The following is a 19,768-nucleotide window of genomic DNA, read 5'->3' on the forward strand; positions in this document are numbered from 1 at the left end:
ATTTGAATTTCCCTGATGGCTAATGATAATGAACAATTTTTCATGTGTCTGTTAGCCATTGGTATGTCTTCTTTGGAGAAGTGTCTGTTCATGTCATCTGCCCATTTTTTGACTTCATTATTTGTTTTTTGGGCATTGAGTTTGAGAAGTTCTTTATAGATCTTGGATACCAGCTCTTTATCTGTAGTGTCATTTGCAAATATCTTCCCCCATTCTGTGGGTTACCTCTTTGTTTTGTTGACTGTTTCCTTTGCTGTGCAGAAGCTTTTTATCTTGATGAAGTCCCAAAAGTTCATTTTTGCTTTTGTTTCCCTTGACTTTGGAGATGTATCTTGAAAGACATTGCTGTGGCTGATGTCAAAGAGGTTACTGCTTATGTTCTCCTCCAGGATTTTGATGGATTCCTGTCTCACATTGAGGTCTTTCATCCATTTTGATTTTATCTTTGTGTATGCTGTTAGAGAATGGTCGAGTTTCATTCTTCTGCATGTAGCTGTCCAATTTTCTGAGCACCATTTATTGAAGAGACTGTCTTTTTTCCATTGCATATTTTTTCCTGCTTTGTCAAAGATTATTTGACCATAGAGTTGAGGGTCCATATGTGTGCTCTCTATTGTGTTCCATTTGTCTATATGTCTATTTTTGTGCCAGTACCATGCTGTCTTGGTGATCACTGCTTTGTAATATAGCTTGAAATCGGGCAACGTGATGCCCCTAGCTTTGTTTTTCTTTTTCAACATTTCCTTGGCTATTCGGGGCCTTTTCTGATTCCATACAAATTTTAGGATTGTTTGTTCCAGCACTTTGAAAAATGTCATTGGAATTTTGATCGGGATGGCATTGAAGGTATAGATTGCTCTGGGTAGCCTAGACATTTTAACAATGTTTATTCTTCCGATCCATGAGCATGGAATATTTTTCCATCTCTTTGTGTCTTCTTCAATTTCTTTCATGAGTGTTATGTAGTTCCTAGAGTATAGATCTTTACCTCCTTTGTTAGGTTTATTCTGAGGTATCTTATGGTTTTTGGTGCTATTATAAATGGAATCATTTCTCTAATTTCTTTTTCTACAGTTGCGTTTTTAGTGTATAAGAAGCAACTGATTTCTGTGCATTGATTTTGTATCCTGCCACATGACTGAATTGCTGTATGAGTCCTAGTAATTTGGGGGTGGAGTCTTTTGGGTTTTCCACATAAAGTATCATATCGTCTGCGAAAAGAGAGAGTTTGACTTATTCTTTGCCAATCTGAATACATTTTTATGTCTTTTTGTTGTCTGATTGCTGCTGCTAGGACATCCAGTACAATGTTGAATAGTGGTGAGAGTGGGCATCCTTGACATGTTCCTGATCTTAAGGGAAAAGCTCTCAGCTTTTCCCCATTGAGGATAATATTTGCTGTGGGTTTTTCATAGATGGATTTTATGAACTTGAGGAATGTTCCCTCTATCCCTATACTCTGAAGAGTTTTAATCAGGAAAGGATGCTGTAGTTTGTCAAATGCTTTTTCTCCATCAATTGAGAACACCTTATGGTTCTTCTCTCTCCTCTTATTAATGTGTTCTAACACATTGATTGATTTGCGAATGTTGAACCACCCTTGCATCCCAGGGATAAATCCCACTTGGTCGTGGTGAATGATCCTTTTTTTATTGTTATGTTAATCACCATATATTACATAATTTGTTTTGGTGTAGTGTTCCATGATTCATTGTTTGTTCATAACACCCAGTGCTCCAAGTAGAATGTGCCCTCCTCAATACCCATCACCAGGCTAACCCATCCCCCCACCCCCCTCCCCTCCAGAAACCTCAGTTTGTTTTTCAGAGTCCATCAGCTCTCCTGGTTCGTCTCCCCCTCTGACTTACTCCCCTTCATTCTTCCTCTCCTGCTATCTTCTTCTTTGGTGAATGATCCTTTTAATGTATTGTTAGATCTTATTAGCTAGGATTTCATTGAGAATTTTGGAATCCATATTCATCAGGGATATCAGTCTGAAATTCTCCTTTTTGATGGGGTCTTTGCCTAGTTTGGGGATTAAGGTAATACTGGCCTCATAGAATGAGTCTGGAAGCTTTCCTTCTGTTTCTATTTTTTGAAACAGCTTCAGGAGAATAGGTATTATTTCTTTTTTATTTTATTTTATTATGGTATGTTAGTCATCATACAATATATCATTAGTTTTTGATGTAGTGATCCACGATTGATTGTTTTTGTATAACAGACAGTTCTCCATGCAGTACGTGCCCTCCTTAATACCCATCACCGGGCTAACAAATCCCCCCACCCCCCTCCCCTCTAAAACCCTCAGTTTGTTTCTCAGAGTCCGTAGTATCTCATGGTTCATCTTTCCCTCTGATTTCTCCCCCTTCATTTTCCCCTTCCTTCTCCTCATGTCCTCCATGCTATTCCCTACGTTCCACAAATAAGTGAAACCATATGATAATTGACTTTCTCTGCTTGACTTATTTCACTTAGCATCATCTCCTCCAGTCCCATCCATGTTGATGCAAAAGTTGGGTATTCATCCTTTCTGATGGCTGAGTAGTATTCCATTGTATATATGGACCACATCTTCTTTATCCATTCATCTGTTGAAAGGCATCTCAGCTCGTTCCACAATTTGGCTAGCTATTGCAGATATTGCTGCTAGGAACATTAGGGTATTATTTCTTCTTTCAATATTTGGTAGAATTCCCCAGGGAATCCATCACGCCCTGTACTCTTGTTTTTTGGGAGGTTTTTGATCACTGCTTCAATCGTGTTACTGTTTATTGGTCTATTCAGGTTGTCAATTTCTTCCTGTTTCAGTCTTGGCAGTTTATAGGTTTCCAGGAAGGCATCCATTTCTTCCAGATTCCTTAATTTATTGGCATATAGTTGTTTTTAATAATTTCTAATAACTGTTTCTATTTCCTTGGTGTTAGTCATGATCTCTCCCCCTTCATTCATAATTTTATTAATTTGGGTCTTTTCTCTTTTCTTTTGAATAAGTCTGGCCAGTGGTTTATCGATCTTATTAATTCTAGAAACTAGAACCACCTTCTAGTTTCATTGATCTAATCTATGGTGTTTCTGGTTTCTAATTCATTGATCTCTGCTCTAATCTTAATTATTTCTCTTCTAATGCCTTGCTTAGACATCATTTGTTGCATTTTCTCTAGTTTTTTAAGGTGTAAAGTTAGTTGGTGAATTCGGGATTTTTCTATTTTTTTGAGTGAGGCTTGGATGGCTATGTATTTCCCCCTAGAACTGTCTTTGCAGTATCTCATAGGTTTTGGACTGATGTGTTTGCATTCTCATTGGTTTCCATGAATTGTTTAAGTTCTTCTTTGATTTTCTGGTTGACCCAAACATTCTTGAACAGAGTGGTCTTTAGCTTCCAAGTGTTTGATTTCTTCCAAATTTTTTCTTGTGATTGAGTTCCAGTTTTAAAGCATTATAGTCTGAGAATATGCAGGGAATAATCTCAATCTTTTGATATCAGTTGAGACCTGATTTGTGACCCAGTATGTGGCCTATTCTAGAGAAAGTTCTATGTGCACTCGGGAAAAATTAGTATTCTCTTGTTTTAGGGTGGAATGTTCTGTATATATCTTTGAGGTCCATCTGTTCCAGTGTGTCATTCAAAGCTCTTGTTTCTTTGTTGATGCTCTGCTTAGATGATCTGTTTATTGCGGAGAGTGAAGTATTGAGGTCTCCTACAATTAACGTATTATTGTCAATATGCCTCTTTATTTTGGTTAACAGTTGGTTTATGTAGATGGCTGCTCCCATGTTGGGGATGTAGATATTTACAATTGTTAGATCTTCTTGTTGGATAGACCTTTTAAGAATGATATAGTGTCCTTCTGTGTCTCTAACTACAGTCTTTAGTTTAAAATCTAATTTGTCTGATATAAGAATTGTTTCTCCAGCTTTCTTTTGAGGTCCTTTGGCATGGAAGATGGATCTCCATCTTTTCACTTTCAGTCTGGATGTATCTTAAGTTCAAAATGAGTCTCTCATAGACAGCATATGGATGGGTCCTGTCTTTTTATCCAATCTGCAACTCTATGCCATTTTATGGGAGCATTTAGGCCATTCACGTTGAGTGATTATTGAAAGATAGGAATTTATTGTCATCATGTTGCCTGTGAAGTCCTCGTTTCTATAGATTGTCTCTGTAAATTTCTTTTCTGTATCACTCTTGGGGTCTTTCTCCTTTTATAGAACCCCCCCTTAATATTTCTTTCAGGGCCGGCTTAGTGGTCACATATTCTATCAGTTTCTGCCAGTCTTGGAAGCTCTGCATCTCTCCATCCATTCTAAATGAGAGCTTTGCAGGATAAAGTATTCTGGGCTGCATGTTCTTCTCATTTAGTACCCTGAATAGGTCTTTCCAGGCCTTTCTGGCTTGCCAGGTCTCTGTGGATAGGTCTGACGTTATTCTGATGTTCCTCCCTCTGTACATAAGGAATCTCTTCCCCCTAACTGCCCTTAAGATGGTTTCTTTGGTTCTAAGCTTTGCGAGTGTTACTGTTACATGCTGGGGCATTGGCCTGTTTTCCTTGATCTTGGGAGGGGTCCTCTCTGACTCTAGGACGCAAATGTTTGTTTCATTCCCCAGATTAGGGAAGTTCTCAGCTATGATTTGCTCAAATATATCTTCTAGTCCTCTCTCTCTCTCCACCGCCTCAGGGATTCCAATAATTCTGACATTGGAACATTTCATGGTGTCACTTATTTCTCTGACTCTGTTTTCATGGATTTTGAGTTGTTTCTCCCTGGCCTCCTCTTTTTCCTTCTTTTCCATCAGTTGGTCATCTAGATCGCTAATTTATTCTTCTGCCTCACTTACCCTAGCTGTTAGATTATCTAGATTGGATTGGATCTCATTGATAACGTTTTTAAGTTCGGCTTTCATTTCTGCCCTTAGAGACTCTATGTTGCCATTAATCAATTTTTCCATTCTAGCTATTGTCTTCATAACTGTTACCCTGAAGTCTATTTCCGACATCTTGGTTATATCTGTATCTATTTGTAAATCTGTGGCAGAAGTCACAGTCTCTGAGTCTTTCCTATTTTGGGGGTTCTTCCTTCTAGTCATTCTGTTGAAGGGTGGTTGAGGGAATGTAGAGAGTCTAAGTTTTTTACTACAACCCAAGCAAGATGCACCTGTTTTATAGGGACTTTAGGGTTGCTGGCCTCTTGTTCTCCCAGCCTGTCTTCTGGAGGAGGGGCCTGCCACACTGTTACTCAGGCAACCCTGTTTGGGCAGAGTTGCCCTGCCCCCTGTGGGGAGGTGGATGGGGCTTTTGTTCTCTGGTGGCTTTCCCTGGCAGCTTTCTACATCTCTTCCAAGAGTCAGAGCAGAGAGATCGCAGTCTGTTCTTCAGTGAGCTCTCCAGGCCACACTATCTCTGTTTCTGTCTGTGCTGCCATAAACTGCAGAATCCTGGGTTGTGTGCCCTTCAGCAGGGCTCCCAGTCCTCACCTCCAGGTCAGGAGACAAGGGCACGTCTCTGCCCTTTGAATTTCTAAAACTGCCAGCTGCCCCTAGTTCATATGCACGGCTCTGCCATCCCAGGTTTCAGTCTGGGGGGCTCCCCTAAAGTCCTTTCTCCACCGCTACTTGTCTGTGATTGCGAGTCTGTGCCCTGTCCCCAGCGCAGGAGGCTTTCCCTCACCGGCGGTGCAGGATCCCCATGGCTCCCTCTCCCTTCCATTTATCTTCCGATATCTGCCTACGAAATCACGGCTCCCCGCTTCATACCTCGAAACCAACTGCCTGCGATATTCTGTTTGTAGAAATCCAGATATATCTTCTTACATCTCAGGCTGATTTCAGAATGATCTGGTAGATATCCAGCTCAATTCAGGAGACCAGTTGGAATAGGGTCCCCTACTCCTCCGCCATCTTTTCCTTCTCCCAGGTTTTGTGAGGTTATAGAAAAGAACCTGAGTGTCCTTCACTTAATGCAGGGCACACAGTTCTAAACCAGCACTTTCCAGCTGACCTTCCTTTTGAGGGTGAAAATGTTCTATATCTGAACACTTTAATATGGTATCCCCTGGCACATGTGGCTATTGAGCACTTGCCATATGGCTACTGTGACTGAGGAACTGACTTTTAAATTTTGTTTCATTTTAATGAATTTTTATATAAATAGCCCCATGAATGTCTCCTAACTACAAGGTAGATTATAAGATCTGTAGACATCAAGCTGGAGATATCCCAGGTCAAGCAGAGACAGCTAATTTTCCCTTCTTCCATAAAAGTTTTATTTAGCCCTCAGTTGGATTGCATGATACCCACCAACACTGGTGAGGGTGATCTTCTTTACTCAGTCTCCTTACTCAAATGCTAATTCATAATTCCTGAAACACCCTCACAGACACACCCAGAAATGCTGTTTTATATGTTATCTGGGCATTCCTTAGCTCAGTCAAGTTGACACATAAAATTAACCATCACACCCACCCAAAGGGAAAGGGCCATGGAATATTCATCTACCAACTCTCGTCTGTCATGGATCTGAGGACGGTTCCCATGGCATTCATTCTTTGGTATTTCTAGCCCGCTCCATATGTGGAGTAAGCAAGGGACACTGAGAGCTCCCCAAAAATGTGTTGCCTCCAGGCAAAATGTCACAGGTGTTAGAATTGAAAATGTAGGCCAACATTCAGGAAATGCTAAGTGCTGAGGACATGATCAGTCACAGACCACATTCCTAACTCTTGTCTCCCCTCCAGGTGCTGTGCTCCATCATCGCAGGGGTGCTGCACTACCTCTACCTGGCCTCCTTCACCTGGATGTTCCTTGAAGGGCTGCACCTCTTCCTTACCATTAGGAATCTCAAGGTGGCCAACTACACCAGTGCAGGCAAATTCAAGAAGAAGTTCATGTACCCTTTCGGCTATGGGATTCCAGTTCTCATTGTGGCTGTGTCTGCAATAGTAGGACCCCAAAATTATGGATCACATACTCAGTAAGCATGATGTGTGCCTTTATGGTGGAAGTGGCGTCTGTGGCTGATACATGATCTGAAATCAAAAAACATTTCAGTCCATTTCCTGTTGTGAATTATACCTCACAAAACCAGTCCAGTTTTAAGCCATAATTCTATTTTCTCTTAGAAATTCCTAGAGGAATGATTCTCAGCATCTTTGGAGTTGGATCCTTTTGAGACTTTTGGTGAAATCCAGGGCCTATTTCCCCAAACAAGGAAATATACCTTTCAGACAAATGTACTTACACATAAAATTTTGAATACAACTTCAGGACATTAGGGAAAAAAGGTACACTCAGGAAATTCAGGGACAGAAAAGCCCACCTGTGGCCTCTGTGTTCTAGAGGATTCTGAAGAGCTTGAGATTCATCCCAAAATGTAAAAAGTAACAACAATAGCAACAAATCTTGAAGGCCTGTGATGCATGAGATAGTGCATATCATGTCTCATTCTCCCCATGATCCTGTGGGGCCAGCACTGTTCATCACCTCATACATGGGACTTCTGGGTCTTAGTGCATCTAAGAAACATTCTTAAGGTCTCAGCTAAAAAGAGAATTAATCAGAATTCCTCACTAAAGGAATTTCTCCCTCATTAAGAAGTTTACAAAGCTCTGCAAGGTTAGTTGAGGACGTTAGTATTTTGGCAATGGGGCTTCGGTTAGGGAGTAGGAACGCATGTGCTAAAACAACATGATGAAGGTGTCTCTCTTGAAGAAAAAAGATGTCCTGTCTCCAGCCTGAACCCTATGTCCTGCCAGAACAATTCTGGAGATCTCACAGTGGCGTAGATCAGGGGTTGGCAAATATTCTATAAAGGGCCAATGATAACTATTTTTGTCTCTGCGGACCATATGGTCTTTGTGGCAATTACTCAATGTTGCCCTTGTGGTGGGAGAACAGCCAATTCATAGACCATGTATAAATGAATGGATATGGCTATGTTTCAATAAAGCTTTATTTACAAAAACAAGGGGTGGACTGGATTTGGACTATGGGTGATCGTTTGTAACACTTGGAATAGAACTTAAGTGTCAGAGCTTTTCTGCTCACTGAGTGTTGGCAATTGCTTGTTACATTTCTGAGTTTTATGCTGCCCGGTCTTTGTTCAGGATAATTTATACTATCTTTGCCAACATAAGGCATGATTTAATAAAAAGTATTTGGGCAACAGAGTACTTGGTACATGGAAAATACTTAGTGTTGGTAGGTTTTCTTGCTGTAGTTAAATTACTAATTTTACTCTCTTTCTGATAGAAATCATTATTTTGGGGCACTATTTATTGAGGCTTACCTCTTTGCCAGGAACCATACTCAAAAACTATGTACACATTACCTCATTTGATCTTTCCTACAAGATCTATATGAGGAAAACTGCAAAAGTCTGATGAAAGAAATCAAAGAAGATTCAAATAAATGGGGAGATAGTCCATGTTCATGGATAGGAAGATTCAATATTGTCAAGAAGTCAGTCAGTTCCTCCCAAACTGATCTATAGATTCAATGCATTCTCAATCTCAATCCCAAAAACATTATTTTGTGTATAATGATAAACTGATTCTAATGTTTATATAGAGAAGCAGAAGATCCTGAATAGCTAACACAATATTGAAAGAGAAGAACAAAGTCAGAGGAGAGACCCTAGCTGGTTTCAAGACTTGGCGTATAGCCACTGTAATCATTTAATCTTTTCAATACTTCTGTTTGCCCCCACTTTACACTTGAGGAAACTGAGGCTTAGAGCATACAGCTTGTGTCAGATGACGACCCATGTCTGATTGCATCTAAAATCTAGGTTCTGAGCAAAATGGTTCCCAGCACTGGTTGGATCTTGCTACGGGAGTCTGAATTCAAGCTCTCTGCCCTCTGAGAAATACGCAGCTCATGCATACCCTTCTCTCAACAGCTGCTGGCTCAAGCTCGATAAAGGGTTCATCTGGAGTTTCATGGGGCCAGTGGCAGTCATTATCTTGGTGAGTGACTAATGATAGTTATTTATGGATGTGTCTGCCCTGGTTGGCCAAACATGGAGTGTGTTTCTTGCTGTGAAAATGGAAATGAAGTGAAGATAAGAAAATATAGCCTGATGTGATTAACGCCTCTTCCTAGAAACACTATCTTCATATGTCTTTCCTTTGCTCCCTTACGGATTACTTGTTGCTGTGATATAATATAACTCTCTGCAGGGGATTCTGGTAAAAAACCTATGTTTGTTCATTCAACAAGCATTTAGCAAGTATCTACTCTGCACAGAGTGACATGTTCTCCTGTTTGCCAACAACTTCCTGATCACATCCATTGTCCTGGTATAGACATTAATAGTAATCTTTCACTTTCAAGGCATCTTGATTTGAATGATACATTATGTAGTCACCCTAATCAAGTATCAAGTGCCCCAGGTCCATATACACACAATATGCTGTATAAAAGACCAGAGCAAAACATCCTATGAAGCCTGTATCTTTTGTAAAAAAGATACTTAGGTCCACCTCAAATTGGGTTGCACGACACGGCCTCAAAATAAAATTCCAAGTCAATATTTCATTCTGTGTCCACAGATAAACTTGGTGTTCTACTTCCAAATTCTGTGGATTTTGAGAAGCAAACTTTCCTCCCTCAATAAAGACGTTTCTACCATTCAGGACACCAGGTAAGAAGGTCCCAGAATCAGTGGTATCCACATATTTTTCCTACAGGGCTACTTTTCTTTCTCCCTGGGAAAGAAAAACCTATACAAAAATCTGATATAAAATTTCATGGTACTGGATAAAGGGTGTGTGCGGTACAACTTCTAGAAGTAAAAACTATAAATTTCAGGTAGCTTAATGTACTCCTTGATCTCTTTATTCAACAAATATTCATTGGGTGCCTCCTTTGTGTAGAAAACTCTTCATCTGAAATTCATGCCAAGAGTATCAACATTATCCTTCCTCCACCACCCCGTGAGTCCACCCACTTCTGCCCTCCATTATCCTTGGTTGTAGACACCCAGTTCTTACTGTGCTGATCTAAATGATTAAAAATAACAATAAGAACAACTAACATCGACTAGGAACTTAGTAGATGTTTGGAATTTACCAATATTCTTTTACTGAATGCTCATAATTTTAATCTATGTGGTGGGCACGACTACCATTCCCCCATTGATAAGAGGAGCAAGTGCTTATTTTACCCAAGGGTGGGCAAAAATTGGCATTGGTGAGTCATGTGGACAAAACTTAAAGGACTATCTTTCCAATTTCAGACCCTGGCTTTGATCTCATCTACTTATCAGACCAACCTAACATCTCTTCGCCTTAGTGTTTTCAGCTTGGAGGGTCACAGCTTCACCCTTCCTGGCATTTCTTCATCCCTCTACACGTGTTTGATGAGTGCAGGCTCACACCCCTGTGTGCATGCACAAACACACACTCACACATGTCATCTCTCCTAGACAGTTGCCGCTAAGAACCCCATTCTGTTTTATAAAACACAACTTTCCTTTGAAGAAACACAACAGCATGTTCTATTCTGAAGTCATGATATCATCATTAACACATTTTCCAATACAGATTTCCAGAAGGCACTTCCACACATCTCCCAGCAGATCCAGGTAAAAGACTTGCAGATAAATCACTTCCAAGAATAGGAAAAAGCATTATTCTCAGAAGCAGCCATGGAAAACATGGGTTCTGCCTCATCTTCGAGTTGTATGACTTTGAATAGGTCGCTTAAGCACATGGGGTTGATGTGAAGTTTAAATCAGGTAATATGTGCAAAGCATATAGCACAGCACCCAACACATAGTGATGAATGATACTTATTATTGCTCTTGTTCCTTTTCAGAGTCATGACATTTAAAGCCATTGCTCAGCTATTTATCCTGGGCTGTTCTTGGGGCCTTGGCCTTTTTATGATTGAAGAGGTCGGGAAGGTGATTGGATCAGTCATTGCGTACATATTCACCATCATCAATATCCTGCAGGGTGTTTTGCTCTTTGTGGTACACTGTCTCCTTAATCGCCAGGTAAGGCTAATTATTTTGTTTCTCAATAGCCAACTCTCAAAGTCTTATTGAATGGCTGTTCCCATTCTCACCTTTCTCTGACATTTCATATTTGTATTTGGGGTTTCCTTATTCTGAAAGGAGGTTTTAGGTGATGATTTGGTATGCTGTGTGCTCTGGGTTTCACTAACATCTGACTAACCTTCACATTCCACCTATCTCTTAAGAGTACGCCTTTGTCAGCTGGGGATGACATATCAAAATACCATAGACTGTGTGCCTTGGGCAACAGAAATTTCTCGTATAATTCTAGAGGCTGGAAATCTGAGTTCAGGGTTCCTGTGCAGTTGGGTTCTGGTGAGATCTCTGTTCTCTTTTGCAGATGGCCACCGTGCTCTACCCTTACATGGGGGAGAGAAGGAGAGAGAGCTTTTATGCCTCTTCTTATCAGGACACTAATCCTATTGGGTCAGGGCTCCACCCTTATGGCCTCATTTAATCTTAACTGCTTCTATAAAGGTCATCATGTCTTCAAATACAGTCATACTGGGAAGTTAGGGCTTTGACATGTGAATTTTGAGGAGACATAGTTCAGTCCATAGGAGAGCATGTATCAGTCAGCATTAGGGAGATTATGATTATGAGTAATTATAACCACCACCCTCTAATTTCAGTGGTTTATAACAACAAAGGTTTATTTCTTGCTCATGCTACATAGCCATGGCTTGATCTACATTGTCTTCACTCTGGGATATAGGTTGAATAAAAGCAGCCCTTATTTAGAACACTGGTATTCTCATGGCCAAGGGAAGGGAGATCCTGGCAAAGTGACCTTAATTAGCTCTCTTCCATTGAGTGGAGCAAGTTCCTTGGCCATACCTGAGTTCACAAGAAAGAGGATACAGAAGCCTCTTATAGTGAGGTGCACTTTATGGAGGGACAGTGGAATATTTGACTTACTATGCCAAAAACAGAGTGACTTCAGCTCTAATGTAGGTTTTCCACTGAGTAGGTTGCTGTGTGACCTTGACCAGCCTTCTCACTCTCTCTGAGCCTCAATCGTCTCACCTGTGTTTGTGGCAATACCTGCCTCACAGGATTAAGAATTAAAAGAGATATTGCGGGGGGTGGGGCAAGATGGCAACAGAGTAGGGGACCTTGTTCCATCTAGTCTCTCAAAGTTAGATGCATATTTATCAAACCATTCTGAACACACATGAATTCAACCTGAGATGTAAGATTTATCTGGATCTCTACAAGCAGAAAAATGACAACTTTTTGCAAGGTAGGAGGTGTAGAACCCTGAATCTTCCGGGGAAATATCAGGAGATAAACAGAGGGGGAATGGCCCCACCATAAGCTAGCCCCTGGAGAGTGCTATAACACTGGAGCAAAAAATGGGGACCCTTAGAAATCTGCTCCAGTGAGAGATTTCCCTTTCTGAAAAGGGCACAAGGGATGAATAGGGCAGAATTTTAGGTCGATCATTGTAGTCTCAGAATTCCAGGAGACTCAGAAATTATGGGGAATCCTGACCAATAGAGTGCCCAAGCAGTGGAGCGAGGAGACTGGTTATGGTCAGTGAGCCCAGAAGGGACTCTCAGATCCAGTCACCATAAACTGTCAGCTGGCTTGTAGGGAGACCACTTTCTGCCTGACCACCCTGAAAAGGACTAGAAGGTGCAAGCTGTTTAACGTCTCAGGGGAGATAGAAAACGGCTTGCGCCCATGACTGGGCAACAGCTCTCAGGGCGGTGTGGCCCATGAAAGAACACTGGGGAGGCACCCAGCCATGAACTGGGAGCCGCGGAAGAGGGTGCATGCACAAGCCCACAGCCACTAGCAATTGCAAAGTCACAAAGGGCACAGATGCTCTCAGGTCCCCAGAACTCCCCTGGGAGAGTTGCAGAGGGTGGGAATAGCACGAGTCTGTGGAGTTTGGTACACACAGAAGTGGAGATGGTTTGACCTGGAAGGTTTATTGAAGAAAGGGGACAGCGAACTTGTGGCTCTGGGCCAGAGATTCCTGAATGGCCATATTAACTCTGACCCTCTAAAGAGAAGCCGAAAGCCACCAGGGAACAAGAGCCACACAAATGACCAGCTCACATTAAGCCCATCCCCCTGACAAGAGGTGGGGCATTCCACCCAGGCAAAGACACCTGAGAAGCTGAGCAGCAGGCCCCTCCCCCAGAAGACAGACTGGAAGAACAGGTGAATGATAAGTTTATTTCCCACAGGACTGTAAAACTCCAGTGCCAGGGGGAAAATAATATAGGGAGCTCCAGGTGTTCTCTCATGATTCATTTATACTTCAGGCTAAAATTTTACATTTCTTTTTTGTTTCTTTTCTTTTTCTTTCTTTTTTTTTGTTTTTGTTTTACCCTGTTCGTGTTTCAAATAGATTCTTATTTCCCAAGTTATGGTTTAAGCTGCTTTTTAACTTTTATTTGTTCACTTCCACATTTTATAGACTATTCCCATACTAGTCCATTTTTCACTTTATTCAATTTTATCTTGATAAATATATAAGTTCTGATTTCTTTGCAATTTTGGGATATAGTGTCTTCAAACACACAGACCAAAAATCAATCAGGAACAGGCAGATAACCCTGCTTTGTCCACCCTGAGAGATTATATGCTCTCCCCCACCTTTTTTTATTGTTTTTGGATCATCTTGGCTTTGTTTGCATATCTGTGGTAGCTCCCGACCACTTTGGATTTTTTTTTTAGGGTGCATTTTGCTTGGGTGGTGGTTGATATTTTGGACTCTGTTCATTCACTCAACCACCCCTCTACAGAATGACTAGGAGGAGGAACTCTCAACAAAGAAAAGAACCTGAGGCAATGTCCTCTGCCACAGAACTAATGGGTATGGAAATAAGCAAGATGTCAGAGATAGAATTCAGGATAGCAATAATGAAGTCAATAGCTAGGCTTGGAAAAAAAGCATTCATGACAATATAGAATCTCTAAGGGAAGAAATGAGATCGAATCAGGCCAAACTTAAAAATGCTATGACTGAGAGAGGGGGCGGAGCAAGATGGCGGAGGAGTAGGAGACCTGGATTTCGTCTGGTCTCAGGAATTCAGCTGGAGAGGGATCAAACCATTCTGAACACCTATGAATTCAACAGGAGATCGAAGAAAAGAATAGCAACAACTCTCTGAACAGAAAAGCGACCACTTTCTGGAAGGTAGGACGTGCAGAGAAATGAATCTGAGGCAATATTCGGGAGGATAGACGGCGGGAGAGGGGACCTCCGTCAGCCGCTTCTGGCAAGTGATAGAACCGTGGAGCGAAGAATCAGAACTTTTAGAAGTTGGCTCCACTGAGGGACGTCGCTCCAGTGGCTAAGCGGGGGGTGGAACCCTCCTGGGACAGTGTGGTCCCAGGACCCTTGGGGTCACAGAAAGACCGGGGGTGCCTGAGTGCGGCAGAGCTCCCAGGTATCGGAGCGGGGAAGCTGGCTGCAGAGGCAGAGCCGAGGCACGGCCTCTCAGCTCGGGGTTGCCATAAACCGTGATCCGTGGCACAGTCAGGCCACTGCTCCTCCAGCAGGGACCCAACAAATGGCAGATCCAGGGAGACTCCCCTTCCTTCCCCCAGGAGGAACAGTACGGGAGCGCACCGCAGGGATCTGCTGGGTTTGGAGACTCCACATGGGGTCAGGTGCCAGAGATAGAAACCCTCGGTCACAGGCCAGGTGAGCACGGAGTGCAGCCAGAGACTGGGGAGACGGGAGTGATTGACTGCTTTTCTCAGGGGGCGGGGCCCCGAGTTCTCCCTTCTCCCTGGCGGAAATTGGGAAGCTGCCATTTTCACTCTCGTCCTCCAAAGCTGTACTGAAAGCTTGCAGGGAACAAAAGCTCCCGAGAGCAAACCCCAGCAGATTACTTAGACCAGACCCGGCAAGGGCGGGGCAATACCACCTCTGGGAAAGACATTTGGGAACCAGGGTAACAGGCCCCTCCCTCAGAATATCAGCATGAACAGCCAGCCAAGACCAAGTTTAGCGATCAATGAGAACGGGAGAACTCCAGCGCTAGGGGAATACTGCACATAGAATTCATGGCTTTTTTACCATGATTCATTAGTCTTTCAAAGTTAATTTTTTTAACTGTTTTTTTAATTTCTTTTTCCCTTTTTCAGACAACATCTTATCAATCCCTTTTAAAAAAAATTTTTTTTGTTTTACATTCTTAGAATCATATTCTATCCCTTCATAGTAGTTACCCTTATTTTTGGCATATATATATAAGTTGTTCTCTCTTTAAAATTTTGAGATACAGTTTCTTCTAACAGATCAAAATATACCCTAAATCTCTGGTGTATGGCTTTGTTCTAGTCTCCTGCGTGATCACATTCTCTCCCCCTTTTTTCCTTTCTTTTTTTTTTTAATCTTCGTTCTTTTTTCAAGTAACTTATTAATTCCTTTTTTAAAATTTTTTGTAATTTTCATCTTTACAGTCATCTTCCATCCCTTCATTGTATCAACCCTTATTTTGTACATATATAAGTCTTTCTTTCTTTAAAATTTTAGGAGGCACTTTCTTCTAACAGATGAAAATACACCCAAAATCTAGTATGTAGCACTGATCTATACACTAGCCTGATTATATTTGATCATATTCTGGTTTTTTTTGTTTTGTTCTGTTTTTGTTTGTTTTTATCTTTATCTTTTTCTTTTTTCTTTCTCTTTCTTTTTTCTTTCTTTCTCTTTCTTTTCCCCTGGTTTCAGGTCTTTTCTAATTTGTTTAGAGTATATTTTCTGGGAACGTTGTGAACCTGTCAGTATTTTGTTCTCTCATTCATCTATTCTCCTCTGGACAAAATGACAAGACAAAAAAAATCACCTCAGCAAAAAGAACAAAAGGTAGTACCATCTGCCAGGGACCTACTCAATACAAACTTTAATGCATGTTGGACCTAGAGTTCAGAATCATGATTTTAAAGATACTAGCTGGGCTTGAAAAAAGCATGGAAGTTATTAGAGAAACCCTTCATAGAGAAATAAAAGAACTAAAATCTAACCAAGTCAAAATCACAAAGGCTATTAATGAGGTGCAATAAAAAATGGGGGCACTAACTGCTAGGATAAATGAGGCAGAAGAGAGAATTAGTGATACAGAAGACCAAATCATGGGAAATAAGCTGAGAAAAACAGAGAGAAACAACTACTGGACCACGAGGGCAGATTTCGAGAGATTAGCAATAAGATAGGACAAAACAACATTAGAATAATTGGGAGCCCAGAAGAAGAAGAAAGAGAGAGGGGGGCAGAAAGTATATTGGAGCAAATTATAGCAGAGAACTTCCCTAATGTGGGGAAGGAAACAGGCATCAAAACCCAGGAGTCACAGAGAACCCCTCTTCAAATCAATAAAAATAGGTCAACACCCCAACATCTAATAGTAAAATGTACAAGTCTCAGAGACAAAGAGAAAATCTTGAAAGCAGCTCGGGAGAAGAGATATGTAACCTACAATGGTAGAAATATTACATTGGCAACAGATCTATCCACAGAGACCTGGCAGGCCAGAAAGGACTGGCATGATATCTTCAGAGCACTAAACGAGAAAAATATGTAGCCAAGAATACTATATCCAGCTAGGCTGTCATTGAAATGAGGAGAGATAAAAAGCTTCCAGGACAAAAACTAAAGGTATTTGCAAACACGAAACCAGCCCTCCAAGAAATATTGAAAGGGGTCCTCTAAGCAAAGAGGGAGCCTAAAAGCAACATAGACCAGAAAGGAACATAGACAATATACAGTAACAGTCACCTTACAGGCAACACAATGACACTAAATTCATTTTAGTGTCATTTCAATAGTTACCCTGAATGTAAATGGGATAAATGCCCCAATCAAAAAACACAGGCTATGAGATTGGATTAAAAAACAAGACCATCAATATGCTGTCTGCAAGAGACTCATTTTAGACCCAAAGACACCCCCACATTGAGAGTGAGGGGGTGAAAAACCATTTACCATGTTAATGGACACCAAAAGAAAGCTGGGGTGGCAATCCTTATATCAGACAAATTAGATTTTAAAACAAAGACTGTAATAAAAGATGAGGAAGGACACTACATCCTACTTAAAGGATCTATCCAACAAGAAGATCTAACAATTGTAAATATCTATGCCCCTAACATGGGAGCAGCCAATTATATAAGACAATTGATAACAAAAGCGAAGAAACACATTGACAACAATACAATAATACTGGGGGACTTTAACACCCCCCGACTGAAATGGACAGATCAACTAAGCAAAAGATCAACAAGGAAATAAAGACTCTAAATGACACACTGAACCAAATGGACTTCACAGACATATTCAGAACATTCCATCCCAAAGCAATGGAATACACATTCTTCTCTAGTGCCCATGGAACATTCTCCAGAATAGATCACATCCTAGGTCACAAATCAGGTCTCAACCGATACCAAAAGATGGGGATTATTCCCTGCATCTTTTCAGACCACAATGCTTTGAAACAAGAACTCAATCACAAGAGGAAAGTCGGAAAGAACTCAAATACATGGAGGCTAAAGAGCATCCTACTAAAGAATGAATGGGTCAACCAGGAAATTAAAGAAGAATTTTAAAAATTCATGGAAACCAATGAAAATGAAAACACAACTGTTCAAAATCTTTCGGATTCAGCAAAGGCAGTCCTGAGAGGAAAGTATATAGCAATACAAGCCTTTCTCAAGAAACAAAAAAGGTCTCAAGTATACAACCTAACCCTACACCTAAAGGAGCTGGAGAAAGAACAGCAACTAAAGCCTAAACCCAGCAGGAGAGGAGAAATAATAAAGATCAGAGCAGAAATCAATGAACTAGAAACCAAAAAACAGTAGAACAGATCAACGAAACTAGGAGCTGGTTCTTTGAAAGAATTAACAAGATTGATAAAACCCTGGCCAGACTGATCAAAAAGAAAAGAGAAATGACCCAAATCCACAAAATCATGAATGCAAGAGGAAAGATCACAACCAACACCAAAGAAATACAAACAATTATAAGAACATATTATGAGCAACTCTATGCCAGCAAATTAGATAACCTGGAAGAAATGGGTGCATTTCTAGAGATGTATCAACTACCAAAACTGACCCAGGAAGAAATAGAAAACCTGAACAGACCTATAACCACTAAGGATATTGAAGCAGTCATCAAAAATCTCCCAACAAACAAAAGCCCAAGGCCAGATGGCTTCCCAAGGGAATTCTACCAAACATTTAAGAAGAATTAATACCTATTCTCCTGAAACTGTTCCAAAAAATAGAAATGGAAGGAAAACTTCCAAAGTCATTTTATGAGACCACCATTACCTTGATCCCCAAACCAGACAAAGACCCCATCAAAAAGGAGAATTACAGACCCATATCCTTGATGAACATGGATGCAAAAATTCTCACCAAAATACTAGCCAATAGGATCCAACAGTACATTAAAAGGATTATTCACCATGACCAAGTGGGATTTATACCTGGGCTGCAAGTTTGGTTCAACATCTGCAAATCAATCAACGTGATACAATATATTAACAAAAGAAAGACCAAGAATCATATGATCCTCTCAATAGATGCAGAAAAAGCATTTGACAAAGTACAGCATCCTTTCTTGATCAAAACTCTTCAGAGTATAGGGATAGAGGGTACATACCTCAATATCATAAAAGTCATCTATGAAAACACTACAACAAATATCATTCTCAATGGGGAAAAGCTGAGAGTTTTTACCCTAAGGTCAGGAACACGGCAGGGATGTCCACTATCACCACTGCTACTCAACATAGTATTAGAAGTCCTAGCCACAGCAATCAGACAACAAAAAGAAATCAAAGGCATCCTAATCGGCAAAGAGGAAGTCAAACTCTCACTCTTTGCAGATGATATGATACTGTATGTGGAAAACCCAAAAGACTCCACCCCAAAACTCCTAGAACTCCTACAGGAATTCAGTAAAGTGGCAGGATATAAAATCAATGCACAGAAATCAGGGGCATTCCTATAAACGAACAACAAGACAGAAGAGAGACAAATCAAGGAGTCGATCCCATTCACAATAGCACCCAAAACCATAAGATACCTAGGAATAAATCTAACCAAAGAGGCAAAGGATCTGTACTCAGAAAACCATAAAATACTCATGAAAGAAATTGAAGAAGACACAAAGAAATGGAAAAACGTTCCATGCTCATGGATTGGGAGAACCAACATTGTGAAGATGTCAATGCTACCTAGAGCAATCTACACATTCAATGCAATCCCCATCAAAATACCATCCACTTTTTTCAAAGAAATGGAACAAATAATCTTAAAATTTGTATGGAACCAGAAGAGACCCCGAATAGCCAGAGGAAAATTGAAAAAGAAAAGCAAAGCTGGCGGCATCACAATTCCGGACTTCCAGCTCTATTGCAAAGCTGTCATCATCAAGAGAGTATGGTACTGGCACAAAAACAGACACATAGATCAATGGAACAGAATCGAGAGCCCAGAAATGGACCCTCAACTCTATGGTCAACTTATCTTTGACAAAGCAGGAAAGAATGTCCAATGGAAAAAAGACAGTCTCTTCAACAGATGGTGTTGGGAAAATTGCACAGCCACATGCAGAAGAATGAAACTGGACCAATTCCTTACACCACACACAAAAATAGACTCCAAATGGTTGAAAGACCTAAATGTGAGACAGGAGTCTATCAAAGTCCTAAAGGAGAACACAGGGAGCAACCTCTTCGACCTCAGCCGCAGCAACTTCTTCCTAGAAACAT

General features: G+C 40.9%; 1 protein-coding gene across 1 annotated transcript in view; it reads left to right on the plus strand.

The window, feature by feature from the left end:
* The window catches only part of LOC113916120 (adhesion G protein-coupled receptor E4-like), a 98,777-nt gene that overhangs the window by 67,816 nt on the left and 11,193 nt on the right, over positions 1 to 19,768 (plus strand). The window contains exons 11-14 of the mRNA XM_027582015.2: positions 6,736 to 6,971; positions 8,898 to 8,964; positions 9,550 to 9,641; positions 10,817 to 10,997. Of these exons, the coding sequence (XP_027437816.2) occupies positions 6,736 to 6,971; positions 8,898 to 8,964; positions 9,550 to 9,641; positions 10,817 to 10,997 (576 nt within the window). The remainder of the gene's footprint in view (positions 1 to 6,735; positions 6,972 to 8,897; positions 8,965 to 9,549; positions 9,642 to 10,816; positions 10,998 to 19,768) is intronic.

Source organism: Zalophus californianus, chromosome 1, assembly GCF_009762305.2.
Source record: "Zalophus californianus isolate mZalCal1 chromosome 1, mZalCal1.pri.v2, whole genome shotgun sequence".
NCBI classification, from domain to species: domain Eukaryota; kingdom Metazoa; phylum Chordata; class Mammalia; order Carnivora; family Otariidae; genus Zalophus; species Zalophus californianus.